At 38.6% G+C, this 17,651-nt stretch overlaps 1 protein-coding gene across 3 annotated transcripts in view; it reads right to left on the reverse strand.

Moving 5' to 3' along the window:
- Positions 1-17,651, reverse strand: part of Stx17 (syntaxin 17) — a 55,929-nt gene that overhangs the window by 15,228 nt on the left and 23,050 nt on the right. For all 3 annotated transcript variants that reach the window (XM_027403122.2, XM_027403123.2, XM_027403124.2), the window contains one exon: positions 3,403-3,628. In XM_027403122.2, the coding sequence (XP_027258923.1) occupies positions 3,403-3,628 (226 nt within the window). The remainder of the gene's footprint in view (positions 1-3,402; positions 3,629-17,651) is intronic.

The raw sequence follows: 17,651 nt of genomic DNA on the forward strand, positions 1-17,651 counted from the left end.
GTTCTGCCCTCTCTTTTCCTTTGTTCCCTGTGAACAGCAAAGACTCTACCAGGAAGTACAGCCCAATACATGAGAAACTTCCCCTAACCTTCACAATATAAGTTTTTCTCTACAAAACTAAATAAATTCAAAAGCCTTCCTTAAACTTTTCAAGTTCTGACATCTTAAAAATTAAATTAATTTACTGATCATAATTGAACTTAACCTTTCTATCAAAATAAGATGACTTCTAATTCATAACTTGATGCAGAAGAGGATTTTTAAATTAAAATCAACAGGAAATAGATCTGAATACTATCAGACAAAAACAACTCTGTGTTCTGCAGAACCATTCAGCGCATGTATACACCCAAGGTAAAATCTACTATTGCTTCAAATTCTATATGCTGGTCTGAAGTCACCAGCAGCTTTAAGACTGAGATCTTTTCTTTTGTGAGCATTTGTTGGAAATGGACTAAAACTCCCTTCCTGCTGTGCTGCTCAAGGGGATGCTCTGGATTCGGGGATGGGAGAAAACAGACAGGAACTGAAGAGAGGCACTGCTTCACCCCACATGGCATGGACCTCCATTCTGAATGCAAATCTCATCATTTCTCTTGATGGGGAGCAATGAGAAGGAAATGTAGTCACAAGGGAGCTTCTCATATCAAGCAGGACTAGCACAGATTGGCTTTTGGAACTCTCAGAATCTGACAAAAGAAACGGCAACACTCACAGCTTCCCCTCAAACTTCAATTATTTTCTAGAGAACATAAGATGTCCTATTCTACTCATTATTCCTATCTGTAAATGGAAACCACTTTTGTATTTTTGATCTCACTCACGGAAATGTGGCATGATTGCTCCTGAATCTGTTTCCAACCAATGTATTTAGAATCAGATTTATAAAGAAGAAAGAATTTTAAGACATTTAACTTCCATGCAAACAGCACACATTTCTCTGTATAGGCTGTCAGTACTATAATAGGTATACAAAGCAAAAGTAAGGAGAATCTAGAGGTCACAGGATAAAAACACACAGAGTAACAGAAGAGTCCACAGCTAGAAGGCAGCCGCAGCACATGCCCAGGCTCACCACTCCACCTCAGAAGCCTGTGAAAGTTCATTCCTTGTGCTCTTCTCATTATTCTCCTTTGTTAGTAGTATTTCTGCACATAAGGCTTAATCTGTGACCTCAGGTGCTGGTCAGACCCAGCTTTCCACGAACAGTGGACTTGGGGTAAAAGAACAAGAAGTCAGAATCTGAACTCTCCACTCTGTGTTAGCTATTCCTTAGCTATGTGGTTTTACAAGCAGAATGACTGTCTTAATCATATCAGCACTGTGTTCTCCACAGGCAATCATTAGATGTCTAGATTATCTGACATTCCATGAACTGAGAGGTTTGAGAATTGATACAGTTGAAAATTTATTTCACATGCTGACTCCTTCCCCTCATCCTCTGTCTAATCTTTTTTTATTTCCTTAATACACATACTTCCTCTGATTTTGCCAAGTCTCAGGTTCACACTGACCTTCTGCTTTATAGTAAATAGTAACTTGCAGGTACTTTCCCAGAGATATGTACTCAACTGTGTTGGCCACTAATAGTTTTGCTTGGGTAAATGCATACAATGCAATGATAAATTGTAAATTAAAGCAATTATTATGTTACTATTTAAGAAAAATCCTGGATGAATTTAAGTATTTTGCATCAGATAAAAACACTAGAGATGCGTCACTTGAAGTTAAATAGTAGGAGACTGACACCAATTATTCTTTCCAGAAAATCCTATTATCTTCACTGTCATTATTGCCATCACTGTCAAAATGTCTAGGTATAGGAGATAGTCTATTAACACATGGAAGTAGAAAGCCCAGTCTCTACCTATGCACAAAAGGCATCAGCTCATACGCTATGGTAGGAGCAGCCTCCTCTGTACCATAATGGTGATAACCACAGAACCATGAAAACAGTAATGACAAACTATCAAAAAGCTTGACCCCCAAATATTCTTTAAGAGCTGAGCACTAACATTTTAGCACTGGCCATGCAGAGAAGTGACTGAAGCACTTTTTGTTGTTGTTGTTTGGTTGGTTTAGTTTTCTAAGAAAGGCTCACTTGTGTACCCAGGATGGCTTTGAACTCTCAATTGCTCACCCTAGTCTAACTTCCCAAGTTCTGGGATTACAGGTACACAGCACCATGCCAGCATATCGAAATGACAAAATTGTCCCTAACATATATTTATTTACTATAATACATCTATGAATAGTTCAATAAGTGTAAAGCACTGTGCAAGGTACAAAGGCTACAAAAAAAGGAAGGAAGGAAGGAAGGAAGGAAGGAAGGAAGGAAGGAAGGAAGGAAGGAAGGGAAGGAAAAGGTTACCCAGAAACTGTGCTAGGCAGCCTAAATGTTTCTGTATTCCCTTGCATTAGCAGTGACCATATATACATTTTAAATAATCTAAATTTAGATATAAGGAGTGGAAACAGGATGCTTGGTAGATAAAAAAGGAAACCAACCAGGTACAGTGTCCCTGAGTTATCATTTTAATTTCTAATTAATTTGTAGCCCATATTTTTCATGAGGATTAAGAGTCTCTTAAGAGATATAAAATGTAAGAAAATGGAATAAATTAAAGGTAAAAGATAATCAGTTACAACAGAAAAGGAAACAAGGTGAGCAGTTATAAAATAAAACCAACATACTTTATAAGTTTAATTTTTGGTGATTAAAAAATTTGGCTTTAATCTTTCTAGGAAATAAGTCAATTAGAGAAAACTTACTAGTTATTTACTCACTACTTAAAGATTTAAATCTAAACCAAACCACCAAGCTAAACAAAAATCAGCTACTTTGAAGTACTATGATGTATAAGCCAAAATTTTTTCTTCATGAAAGATACTAGCATAGTGTCACCAAGGATTATCAAATACATCCTTGGAAATGATATAACACTGTGTTCATAAGGCTGTTTCTTAGACTATTGCTTCACAAAAGTTGACACCATGCTCCCACCGTAGATTTTTTCATTCATTTGTTAGTTAAATTCAGAGAATGGAGAGTATAGAGAAACTCAGGTGTGAAGATGGAATCTATCTAATAAGAACAGCTCCCAAACAGCCTGCCCCTGCACTGGAGAGGAGAAAGGTGTATACCACACACAAGGACAACATTCTCTTTAGGAGTAACTTAAACTTTTCTTTTCAATATATGAACAAGCAAGTACTTGAAGCCCCAAAGTTCCAATCCACACAATTTTATCTTGCAAAATTTCCAGGCTACACCTATCTGGTCTGTTTGGGATTGGCCAGCAGACTCACAGGGACATACAAGACCTCTTCTCTATTGTCCCCAAGGAGAGGGACATTAGTTAATGATGGCACAGCTAGGATAAAGAGTAAGACATATGTTACCACCAATGGTTGTGGATCTGGTCAGAGAAGGCTGTAATAAAGCTTCTTCCTCATTGAATTGTTTCTTGAGTTCTTCAACAGACTCCAAATGGAGCTGGAGAAACTCTGCTGTGGCCGCCGCCGCCGCTTCCTTAACAGGGTCGACCATCCTCTTCAGAAGAGCCAGATCATCCTTGTGGGCTTTCAAGCAAAGCTTTTCCATTTCTCGGATATTGGAGCGCAGTTGCTACAAATGAAAAAAAGAAACAGCACTATCTCTCAATATAAGACCCATTTCTTCTCAGAATAATTTGCTATAGTGGTTATATATCTACTACCGGGACATACAATTTTTCAACTTTCCACATCTCTCTTGGCTGGCCAAATCCAACATCTTTAGAATCCATGCCCTCAAACTTTGAATTTATATAGTAATTTTCCTTTATTGCATGTCACTACTACACTGTACATGTTGTACAGCTAGCATTTAGCTTGTGGGGCATACATGGAACTAAAATAGTCTAAGGACCCATCTGATCAATATGGCTAAATCACAGATACATTCTATAACATCTGGTAAAAGCAAACAATTCCAAAATGAGTAAAGTCAAAAAGGAAATGAACAAGGCAGAAGATAAAAGCATGTAGTGGCTCAGCAGTTAAGAGCAGTGGCTCCTTCTTCTAGAGGACCCAGGTTCAATTCCCAGCACCTATATGGCAGCTCACAACTATCTGAAAACTCCAGTTCCAGGGAATCCGATGACTTCTTCTGATTTCCACAGGCATAGCATGCACATGGTGTACAGACACACATGTTACACGTAACATTATAAAATCAAGTGTTAAAAAAGAAAGCATATAATAGAACAAATGATATAATCAATAATGATAATCAAATTTAAATTAAACAAATATTCATTATAAAATAAAGATTATTTTATGACTGGATAAACAAACAAGAGATACATTTAAACATTAATACAAAATGGTTCAAACTAAGAGTTTAAAAAAAAAAAGCCACACAAACCTTACCATCCCCCTGATAAGAACAACTACAGCAACATTACTGTCAGATAAACAGACTTTAAAGCCAACACATTACCAGAAATAGAGAATCTCTTCAGAAATATACAGTAACACAGACAGAATACATACTATACAAAAGCTGACAAAACTACAAATTATTTTCTTTCTATATCTCTGTGTGTGAGTATTCATGTTTGGACTGTGTGGGTGCACGTCGTAATGCACATGCATGTGGCGGGCCACACATTTGACAGCAAGTCTTCCTTGGTTGTTCTTCACTTTATTTTCTGAGGCAGGGTCTCTAACTGAACCTGGAGTACACTAATTCTATCTAGTCTAGACAGACGGCTTGTTCTAGGCATTCCATGTCTCTGCCTTCCAAGTACTGTGGTGACAGGTGGCCACCATGCCTGCCTGTCTTTGGTCCTTATGCTTAGGTGGCAAATGTTTTATCCACTGAACCATCTCTCCAGCCCAAAGATTTTTAAATAAATACACAGTCATAAAGAAAGGTCTTAAAAGCTGCAGTAATTAACAGAATAAATGGCAAGAGTATGTTAGGTATAGAGGGTCTGAACAAGAAGATTAGCACAGCTTGTTATAAGTTGCTTAGAACATAGAAAAGTAATACATATTAAAATTTATAGTGTTCCCTATAACAAGAGTTAGAAATATACTGCTCCAACTACATATATATTAGCAAAGGGCTAGGCTGTCCCTAGGAGCTGCCATGATACTCAGTTGGGCAGGCCCTGTGGTATTTGAATAAGAATAGCTCCCATATGCTCATATATATGAATGGTTAGGCATCAGAAGGTTGGTACTCCTTGAGAAGGATTAAGAGGTATGCCCTAGTTGGAGAAGGTGTGGCCTTGTTGGAAAAAGTGTGTCACTTGGGGTAGGCTTTAAGGTTTCAGAAACCCAAGTGACACACTCTCTCTCTCTCTCTCTCTCTCTCTCTCTCTCTCTCTCTCTCTCTCTCTCTCTCTCTCTCTCTCTCTCTCTCCCCCTGCTGCCTGCAAATAAGGACATAGAACTCTCAACCTCTCCAGAACCATGTGCGCTTGCTCACCACCATGATGACAATGGACTAACCCCCAGTTCAATGCTTTCTCTTATCCAAGTTGTCTTAGTCGTGGTGTTTCTTCACAGCAGTAGTTCACTGACGAAGACAGCTCCCTTTCCTTTTTCTTCTCTTCTCTCTTTTCCTTTCAAATGCTTGACAGTGCCTATGCATGCTTTTAAATTCCCTTACAATGTGGGTTCCCTCACCCATGAGTGACCATCCTCTGCCCCTCATGCTGGCTTATCTTTTCTACTCTAAGCCTCCATTCCATGAAGCTGACATACACAGCTTTCTCTGGGCCTTTCTTTTATTTGAAAAAAAAAGTGGCTAGAAATTAGCAAGCTAAATATCCATCTCAAGAAGCTACAAGAAAATACAGCTACAAATGCAAATGTAAAAAGGAGATTACAAAGATGTGAATAAACTTAATGAGACAAAGAAACAGGTACACAACAGATTAACAAAGCTAAAACCATTTGAAAAGAGTAAAAAAATTGGTAAGCTTCACAAAAGTAGTTTAAAAACAGATACAAATAACCAAAATCATAAACATGGGGGCATCACTACAAATCTTAAAGAATTAAAAAGACTTGATTAATTAAAAAGAATTAATAAGAAATTATGAACAAGCTGGACATGATGCTGCACACCTTTAACCTCAACACTGGGGAGGCAGAAGTAGACGGATCTCTAAAGTCAAGACTAGTTTGGTATACAGAGGGAGGTCCAGGACAACCAGGGCTACATAGAGAGACCTTGTCTTGGAAAAACAAACCAAAAATACAAAAACAAAAGAAATTATGAATAAATTTATGCCAATAAGTTAGAAAAGTTTGATGAAATCGACAAATTTCTACAAAACTGTAATTTGTCAAGCTGATGAAAAATCAAAACCTAAAAGGCACCATAAAAATTAATTTTGTTTTTCTTGTTTTTTGGGATAGGGTCTCATCCAGCTCAGGAGAGCCTCAATTTTGCTATGGAACAAGACTGGCCTCGAGCTCCTTGATCTTCCTGTTCTGCCTTCTGAATGCAGATGCTGTAAGCACCAGTCACCATACCCAGGTACTATTAAATAAATTAAATGTATATATTTTTTAAAAATTCTCCTGCCTCTCCCTTCCCCACATTAAACAACAATTTACCAAATTGTTTTTAAACAACAGACCCAAACCAGTGGAAATTGTGTCACTGGTCAGTTTTACCAAATATTTAAGAAATTACATGAATTCCTCATGGGACTAGTAAAAGACTAGTGCCTTGATACCAAAAGTCAATGAAGGAAAGGAAACTATCCACAGCAAGCTCATGCAGTCTCAAACAAGGTACAGAAATCAGCAAGAAATGTAGGGGGAGTCAGTACAGCAACAGTAGGAAGAGATCAGGCTCCACTTCAAAAGATGGATTAAGAATACTGTTATAGGTTCTGGCTATTACAAACAACAATGCTGTGAACACGGTTGAACATATGTCCTTGTTGTATGAAAGTGCATTATTTGGGTATATGCCCAAGAGAGGAATTGCTGGATTTTGAGGTAGACTGATTCCCATTTTCCTGAGCAACCACCATACTGATTTCCAAAGTAGTCTTACAAGCCCCTCAACTGAAGAATGGATACAGAAAATGTGGTACATTTACACAATGGAGTACTACTCAGCAGAAAAAAAAGCAATGGAATATTGAAATTCGCAGGTAAACGGATGGAACTAGAAGAAACCATCCTGAGTGAGGTAACCCAGTCACAAAAAATATATGAATTTTGGACATAGAGCAAAGGATTACCATCCTACAATCCTCTTCACCAAAGGAAACAAGAAGGACTCTAACAGAAAAATGCATGACCCTGGAGAATGGGAAGGGGCAGGAACTCATGAGCTAATTGGGAGCATAAGGGTAGGGGAGAGGGAGCTGGCAGAATGAGCGGAGGAGAAGAGGAGGAAATGGAGGAGCAGAAAGTTTGACTCGGGAGAAGAATAAAGGAGAGCAGAATGAGAGATACCATATTAGAGGGAGCCATTATAGGTCCCGGGAGAGATTTGGCACTAGGGAGATTTCCAGAGATCTACAAGGATGACACCAACTGACAATCTAGGCAATGGTGGAGAGGCTACCCTAAATGCCCTTCCTGTATAAAGAGACTAGACTGATGACTACTTTATATGCCATCCTAGAGCCCTCATCCAGTGGCTGATGGAAGCAGAGGCAGACACCCACAGCTATACACTGAACTGAACTCTGAAACCCAGTTGCAGAGAGGGAGGAATGAAGATCAAAGGGTCAGGACCAGGCTGGTGAAACCCACAGAAACAGCTGGCCTGAACAAGGGGGAGCACATGGACCCCAGGCTGCTCTCTGGGAGGCCAGCACAGGACTGATCCAGACCCCTAGACGTGGATGTCAATGAGGAGGCCTCAGCACTCTATGGGGCCCCTGGTAGTGGATCAGTATTTTTCCCTGGTGTAAGAAGCCCATCCCATGTGAAGGTATGCTCTCTCGGCCTGGATACATGGGGAAGGGCCTAGCTCCAGCCCAAAATGATGTGGTGGACTTTGGGTAGCCCCCATGGAGGGCCTTACCCTCCCTGGGGAGCAGAGTGGGGATGGGGTGGGAGAGCTGGTGGGGGGTTGCAGGGGAGGGAGAGGGAGAAGGGATTGACATGTGAAGCAAGCTTGTTCCTAATTTGAATAAAAAAAAAAATCTGTTGCCAGTAGTCAAAAAAAAAAAAAAAAAAAGAAAAGGAAAGAAAAAAAGAAATATCCCACAAGCAGAAACAATCATTTACTTCTTGCTCTTGTTGTTTCTCTGTATTAATGATGCCTGTATAAAGAAGATACTAAAAAACAAGGGCACTGGAGTCAGTCTGAATGCTATCTAATTCTAGTTGTGCAACTGTTAGCAAGAGAAATAGCTTAATTTTTCTGTTTTTATGTTCATGTGTATAAAACGTGATAACATCAGTATGTGTACTTCATGGAATCAAAGATGTTTGGGTAAACATTGTGTATATGAAAAATACTCAGTAAACTTAAGCCCTAAAAAAATAAAGAAGAATACTGTTATAGGCAACAACAGTAACCTGCAAGCAAAGACATGGTCTGCTTAGTTCAGTCTTTATGATGTCTGAAACAGGCTGTCTGTCTGTCTGTCAATCTGCTGTCTGAAGGAGTCATTAGGTGGCAAATTTAAACAGAGAAGATAGGAAGTATTTGCCACAAAAGTCTGGATGGTGATGCCTCTAGTAAAGGGTGGTGGTTTGAGACAAGGCCACAGGGCCTTCTAGAATGCACACAGCTATCCATTTTGGTACAGGAGTACTTTAGTGTAATTGCTAATATTTATGATGTAAGTATTCTATAGTACATTTAACATAGTTCAGAGTTTAATTTATTAGAAAAGAAATTTACATTGATCTAAGTGATAACCAACCTAACAGATATGGATGAAAACACCTCTGTAGGGATAAGATGCAGTCGTGATCTAACTGTGGAGGGATATGAGTTATTAAACCATGGATCTTTTTTCTTTCATTAGGTGGAAGAAGTAATAAAGGTGACTACTTTTTTTTTTTTTTTGGTTTTTCAAGACAGGGTTTCTTTGTGTAGCTTTGAAGCCTATCCTGGCACTTGCTCTGTAGACCAGGCTGGCCTTGAACTCACAGAGATCCACCTGCCTCTGCCTCCCGAGTGCTGGGATTAAAGGCGTGTGCCACCAATGCCCGGCGAAAGTGACTACTTTTTGGGGATGAATTCTGACCTACCAACATAAAACCATACTGTAGGAACAAGCCCTGTGAGAAGACACATATCAGCAAGGAGTGACTGATAAGAACAAGAGGAATACTGAGTCCTGGGGAAAGTTAGTTTTATAAGCTTTAAAGAAAAAGGCTGTCTTATGTCATATCATAAATTACTGTGATAAGATTTAGACAGAGTTTCACTTTCTAAAAAGTGAACTTATGAAACTATAAGAGCAAATAAATCCCAAGTAAGAAAAGAAAGTGACATCTAAGGAACCAGCTATGACTGTGGAGTATGGTATAGGAAGTTGAGAATCTTGAGGCACTTACCAAAAAGGAGTGGGGAGGGAGGAAAGCCAAGTGAACCCAGGAGTGATGTGAAACAAGGAGAATCATGTAAGAGCCCAGAATGAGCGGAGGCTGGTAGAAAAGTTACGAACAATAAGAGGATATAAAAATACATGTACAGCAAGAACAAGAGAGAAAGCTGGGGCCCACTGCTTGGGGCAGATGGTGCAACACTAACAGATGATGTAGAGAGCAGAACCACTTAGCTTCTGTTTTGCTTTTGATTCTGTATTAAGGAAAATTTCAAAATTACAAGGGGCTAAGAAACATGTCCAAAGGAAATCTGTGTCACTACAGAGCTCTGGATAGACTTCACAGAGGAGTTTGGTATAGTCGCTGAAAAACAGTCTTAGGGAACTAGGACATACTAAACACAGAGCCCTCTTGCTCTGCACGTCAGGAGCAGCAGGACACGGTATTGTTTCCATATTTAAAGGCACTGGGCTGAACTAGCTTACACACTGGGCCAAAGTACTCGGCCAAGTGAAGTAAAAGCATCTGTCCTTCCTAGAGGGAGACAGCATGATACCTTAGATGTCACCCACACCATCCTACCCTATGCCAATTAGGACAGAGGTCAAAGATCCAGAATACAGATTAATCTCATAAAAATTTTAAGGCAAAAATCAAGTTAAATTTCTCTGAACTCAAAATAACCTAGAGTAACTTCCTTTCTATTGACGCCAATTAGGAAGCTGCCATTTGTTTCCTCCCCTGCCCTCCCTGTTGATTCCTTCCCTCTGAACTGTTGTCTTTTTGCCTTATCGTCTCTCTTTTCAATTGCTTCTTCCCCTGCCCAAACACCCCTTTTGGAAATAAAAAAAGTAGATCCAGTGTTCCTTCCGCCTCCTAGTAAGATCATGAAAGACACACTTCATATCTGCTGAGTCCCTGACTGGTGTTCTTTTTGTGCATCTGTGCAGATTAGAGAACTAGGTAGACTTCCTACAGGCAGTCTCCTTACAAATATGCTATGAAATCTGAACCAGAATCTCTAAGGTGAGCCTCAGATATGTCTGCTCCCAGCAAGTTCCATGTCAACATCTGTGGAGAAGTGGGGCCGAGGACAATTCAATAAAGGCCACATTTCTATAAAGGCCACGCTGATTCTCCAGTGATTCATACACTAACAGTTTCCAGCACCTTCACTTCCTTGTAAAAATTGGCCACAAAAATCTTTCTTAATGTTAGTATTTCCTTACTCCAAAGAAAAAAGGTGTTAAGCCTACTCGACTTGCAGTTTCAAAATCTTAGTGACTGTTTGGCTTGTCCTTTTGTCCAGGGACAGCAGAGTTCTGAGATGAGCATTAGGGAGAAAAGAAACATGTACTTTACCCCTGGAGATACTGTTAGAGCAATGTTTGGTGGGAAATGAACTAGAACCTGGAAGTGGGAAGCCATACAAGGCTTGGAAAGAATCATCTGAAGAGATGAAAAGAAATAGAGTCCAGTACTCTCACAGAGCAGGAGGCAGCTCTTGTCTCCACTAGCAACACTGGAAACCTTTCATCCACACAGCACTGAGTGGCGCTCAGAAAGGCTGAGTCCTGAAAGGAGGAATAATTGAGCAGACTGAGCACTGCTCCAGCTAGCCTCCAGTTTATGAATCATTAAAGCAGGATCTAGTGTTACCACACTGGTTCTGAGTAGCTAGTAATATAATGGCAATCCAGAACAAAGCTCAAGAAATACTACAGAAAAATAAAAACATACAGCAGTTAACAAGATTGAACATCATCAGACAGATACAGAAACAGGAGAATAAGAACCATAAGGGAGGGAGTAACCACAGGTCCAAAATAGACCCGATTGACACAGATGCTAAAGCAGCAAAAAAGGGATATTAAGTTATTACAACTGCATTTTACATGTTTGAAAAATTAAGTACCAACAAGAAAGATAATTAAAGAGATCCAAGTCAAAACTTTCTAGAGATGAAAACTTCAGTGTGTGTGAGATGAAAGTATATTAAAGGCATTAATTACAGATTAGACACTACCACCAGAGACTTGTAAACAGAGCAGAGATTGGGTGTCACTCAAAATGAAAACAGAAAGGGAAGCCATTTTTAACAGCACCAGTCAGCTGTGAGGTGACATTAAGGCAAATGCACATGTATCTGGAGTTCTTGGAGAAGGGAGGGAAGGGGACAGAAGAATATACCTAGAAGAAAATAATCAATGCAACAGTAAACTGAGAGGTTCAAAGAAGCTCAACAAACTGAAAGCACATGACAGTGAAGAAAATGCACCATGTCCTATGAAAGTTTCCAAAACTGTGATAAAAGGAAAGTCATAAAAGCAGGGAGAGCAAATGGACATCTTACAGAGACACAAAGATGGACTGAGGAAGATTCCTCACAGGAACCCAAGTAAGAGGACTTTCTTCTCTTTTCTGTACTCTGAAGTCTACAGAATTCTACACATGATAAAGTTTCTATGCAAAAAGAAAAAAAGTTAAAAGGATTCATATAATTAGAACTGTACTCCAAGCAATGTTAAAAATCTTTAAAAGCAAAAGGAAAGATGAAATGCAAAAAGATGGATCCACACAAAGATGTTTGTAAGCGTATCAGAAATGGAAATAACATGGGTATTATACAGGCTTTTACACCACCACCAAGTCACTTTATATGGCAACTAAGTGTTCTGGGGGCTACAGGGAGGCATGGGAGAAACACACCTATCTAAGTTTCTTAAACATGGGAAGTCCTGGAATATTACTTGAAAACAAACAGTAGATGAATACAATAAGCTTCTAAAGCAACTACTAAAACAGTAAAGTTATAGCTAGCAACTCAAGAAATGAGACAGTGCAATTAGAGAAAACCACCTCAGTTGAGATGGAAATAGCCGGATGTGGTGACAAACGCCTATACCCCAGCACTAGGGCGAGTAGGAGTTTGAAGCCATCCCCAGCTACATAGCCAGACCCCGTCTTAATATATATTTTTATATGTTAACTATATATTATATGTTTTATTATATTGCATTATATGTTAATATATTATCTATTAACTATATATTATTCATTAGGCAAATGAATATTAGCATTGCAAGGCACATTACAAACTTATTAAAGTAAATAAAATTAAAAATACTGACTATATCAAGTGTCTACAGGGACATAAGGAACTAGGTGGACATAAAATGGAACAATTGTTTTGAAAAAACAGGCAATTTCTTTGAAAATAAATAGCTAACATGCAATGTCATTATTCAGCTTCTAAGTTATGTACAAGAGAAACAAATCCTTTGTCCATACCAAAATGTTCACAGCAGCTTTATTTGTAACAGACAAAACAATAAACAAACCAAATGTCCATGAACAGGTAAACAGATAAACTATGCTATATTCATATAATACAATGCTATTCATTAATAAAAAGAAATTAAATATAGATGCATAGAACAAGAGGGATAAATCCTGTAATATTCATAGTGAAAGAAAATGGGTGTTATATATATGTATGTATGTTCATATAATGCATAGATTGTATAAAATTCTAAGAAATCTCCTACATAGTGCATAGCAGCAGAAAGCCAGTTAGTGGTATGAGGGTTGAGGAAGACAGAAGAAGCAGAAGGACGTGGCAGGGAGAGACCAAGAAGGTGCAGGGTTATAGAAGTGCAGAGAGAAGTGGTTCAAACAGTCAAATATGCATGACCTTGATTATAGAGGTAGCTTTATCATATAGACACAGGTCAAACATATATTGTACTTTAAATATGTATACCCTAAGGTATGGCAGTTAATACCACAAGAAAATTATTTGAGGAAGAAGAGGAGAAATATGTAGCAATAAATTACATACATACAGCTATACTTAAGTCAGGCAAGTGGGAGATGGGAAATAGGATGGAGGAAGGATGCACACTGGGCGTTGTTAGAACTGGAAGTTTCCTTGAAAAAAGAAAAGGAGCTGTGAAAAATATGAGGATCTGGCATAGATGAGTGGTAAAAATGCATGATGTTTATTATATTATCTTACAATTTTAAATGTTTCTGTTTGTTTAAAATATATGCATGTATAATGTTTTTAAATGTGCTCAATGTTAAGTTGCTATCAGACAGCTTCCTATTCTATTAGACTTGGGATAGGAAACATCCAGGAGAGTTACAAAGATAGGAGGTAAAAATCTAGCTTATCAGTCACGTGGGGTAGGGTGGGTTAAGGGTATAGTGTGTACCTTCACTGACCAATGCTGTATGTTGTACAGCAAATTAAAATATTCTAGCCTGGAAAAGGGCTAGTTAACAGGAAGTTAGCAGAATTTAAAAGCTCAGAAGTAAACAAAAGGCTGAGGAAGTTCTTGAAACTTACAAGAGTTATTGGTGTCTCCCACAAGGTTATATTGCTGGGTAGAAGGGACTTTACCACCGGTCAGGCTGCCTGAAAGCCCAAGAGTTCCAGGGAAGCAGCTTTTGTGAGTTGTCAGCCCAGCTAAGGTGGATTTTCAGGGATGCAGCTGTGTTCAACTCATCTATACTTGGGTCCCTGGTTCACTAAGCTAGCTGGTTGTCTCGGGTCACTATATAACTCAAAACCTTCCAGGGCTTCCTCCCAACCCTGAGTTACTGTTTCCTGCAGGGCCTCCCATGGTCTGACCCAGCTGGAGTCTGACTTCATCTCCTCCACACTCCTCATTCACACTAGCCATACAACCTCCTTAGCATCCAGTGGACACGCCAAACATCCTCCCACCACAGCCCTCATACCACACTTTCCCCATGCTTGGAGAACTCTATTTCTGAGTTTATGCCTTCAGTTTCTTCAGGGCTTTCCAAAAATGTTGTCCAGAACCTTCCATAACCACTACTTATATAAGAGTTCATTACTAGGATTTTTGATCCCTGGCATTACTTTTCTTCATGGCAAGTGTAACTGTCAGTTATTTGAGGTATTTATTTACTTTTAAAACAAAATCTTTAAAAAATAACAATGGTGTAGAGAAAGGGGAACTCTTCCACTTTGTGTGGAAATCTCAATTAGAACAGCAATTATAAAAAATGGTATAGAGGTTCCCACACACAAAAATGATTACCCTGTGACCCAGCAGTCCCACTTCAAGGTGTATATCCAAATGAAATAAAGTCAGTTTGTCAAAGTGGTTTCTATCTGTATTTTCATACTATCCACAGCACTGTCTGCAAAGCCAAAATATAAAGCTGACTTAAGTGTTAGCCAGTGGTGAGTAGGTAATGAAATACCCAGCGGCAGATATACAGACAACTGGAAACTATTCACCCAAGAAAAGTAGTAAAAGCCCTTCATTTGCAATGTGGATGAATCTGGAGGACATTATGCCAGGCACAGAAGGAACAATGCCAAACTATCTCATTGATACCAGAATCTAAAATGGCTGCTCTCATAGAGGCCAAGTGTAGAAGTAGAGTAATGGTTACCAGAAGCTGGGGAGGGGAATAGGGAAGGGTAGAGAGATTGTTCAACAACAGGCACAAAACTACAATTCTAGTGCAGTTCTGGTGCTGCTATACAGCAGGGGAACTGTACTTAACCACACTTTCTGGTATGTTTCCAAACTGCTAAAGGATTTTGAATGTTGTCACCACAGCAAAATGACAAAAATTTGAGGTGACAGAACTGTCTGGCTGCATCACTGCATCAGTAAAAACATCATACCGGGGGCTGAAGAAATGGCTCAGTGAGTAAGAGCACTGGCTGCTCTTGCAGAGGACCTAGGTTCGGTTCCCAGGACCCACATGGCCACGCACAACTCCAGTCCAATGCTCTCTTATGGCCTCTGTGGGCATAGAATGCATATGGTGCAAGACACACATCCAGAAAAAACACCCATACTAATAAAAATAGATTAACTGAAAAAATCACACCCCACAAGTAGGGACTTATATGTTGTTAAAAACAAACACTTTTTGGGCTGGGGATATAGCTCTGTTGTAGAGTACTTGCCTGGCATGTATAAGGCCCTGGGTTCAGTCTCCAGAACCAGAAAAAGAATAAAATTTAAAAATAAAAGTAAAATCTCTTGATTCTTTCCTCCTGCTGCTCCCCCAAACATAAGATATATAGAATTTTCTTTTCTTTTGCTTATAGCTCTTTCCAGTGTCTACAATAACACTGAAGAAATGGTAGATAATAAAATATTTCTGTTCTTCTAATAGTCACGTCAGAAGTCAGGAGTGCTAAACCCTGAAACTACAGAAGGGGTTCACACACATGAAGTCCTGGTTCAATATACCAGCATGGCATAAACTAGTTTGGTGAATGCTCCTGTAATCCCAGCACTCAGAGGTGGAGGCAGGAGAATCAGGAATTCATGATCATTCTCATCCACATAGAAAACTCCAGGCCAGCTTGTGCAGGAGACCCCATCTTATAATAATAATAATAATAATAATAATAATAATAATAATAATAATAATAATAATAAATCTACAGAAATGTCCACAAGTTAGAGCAATAGGGCCATAAGGGAATCAAGCTTTAAAAAGGTAAGTTTACCAACTCAGAATTTAATAAGCTTTGCAATATACAAATTGTTAACTATGCCCAAACTTTCAAATAAAAACACATCCCCAACTGTTCAAATTAATAACTAAATTTAATAACTAATTCTCTTTTCCCACTTTGTTCAGAAATATCTCCAAATTCTTGTCTAAGGCTTAAGATATAGTCAAATAATATACTTCTGTATATGGGTGATAATTGTAAAAAGCAATTATTTTAAGTTAATTGAGAATTCTGAAAAAATGGCTAATTATGTATTTGATGATTAAAAGATGAGTGGCTATGCATATATTTGTCTTCATTAAATATTGATTTACGATTCCTAATGTGTTTTTATAACATGCAATTTTGAGAGCAAATTGTGTACAGCAGAAAACATTTGGTATCGTAATAATTAATCAGATTTCTTTACAAACATGAGCACAAGTCCACTGGTAAACATTTAAATACTACAGCAAACATACTCTAGATATAGTATAATTTACTTCTAAGGGCTCCAGAGTCATAACTATTTAATTAAAATAAATCTGGACTATTCTTTATTTGTACTGTGTACCTCATAAAGGTCACTGATAGTAATATGACACTACACATGTTTTAGTATCAACCAGTACTAAAAATAATATATATATACATATATTTTAAACAAATAACCAAGTATTAAGAAGATTGAAAATCACAACTGAGGGCACTTGTTGAGGGCACTAGAAGAGCACTTGTCTAGCATGAGCATAGGGCTGGAGGAGCAGGCAGGGAGACTAAAAAGTCAAATGAGAAAAAAAGGACTTGGTTCATTTATTCAAGTATTTAATGAGCATCTAAAATTATGTGTTAAGGCGCATACTTCAGTGCCTATCCACTTGAGTTAACAATAAGAGATTGTAAAGAAAATATGACTAAACATGGGACTTGGTTCTCACTATGGCAGTTGATCTCAACCTTCCTAATGCTTTGACACCTTTATACAGTTCCTCACGTTATGGTAACCCCCAACCATAAAATTATTTTAGAATCTACTTCGTAACTATAATTTTGTTACTGTTATGAATCTTAATGTGAATATCTAATATGCAAATGTTTTAGGTGACCCCTGTAAAAGGGTTTCGACCTACAGATTGAGAACCACTGTACTATGTCATCTAACTAAGCCACTAGAGCACTGAGACCTGGACTCCTATACTGTGACTTACCACTTCCAACACCAAGTTTCTCAAGTTCCTTTAAAAATACATTTTAAACAAGCACTAAATGTCTCTGGTCTTCTGGTTTCTTTTGCCTGAAAATAAAATCTCCTACTATCCTGAATCCAGATAGCTAATTTTTTGTTTTGTTTTGTTTTTGTTTTTTGAGACAGGGTTTCTTTGTGTAGCTCTGCTATCCTGGCACTCGTTCTGGAGATCAGGCTGGCCTCGAACTCACAGAGATCCGCCTGCCTCTGCCTCCCGAGTGTTGGGATTAAAGACCTGCGCCACCAACGCTAATTTTTAAAACACATTTCACAACAACTCATATACTGACACAGATACTGAACTGACCATTTGCACTGTCATCCAGCCAGGACCCCTTAGGGCAGAGACAGAGATACTTTTTATAACCTCTGTTG

This window comes from Cricetulus griseus, chromosome 2, assembly GCF_003668045.3.
Source record: "Cricetulus griseus strain 17A/GY chromosome 2, alternate assembly CriGri-PICRH-1.0, whole genome shotgun sequence".
NCBI classification, from domain to species: Eukaryota; Metazoa; Chordata; class Mammalia; order Rodentia; family Cricetidae; genus Cricetulus; species Cricetulus griseus.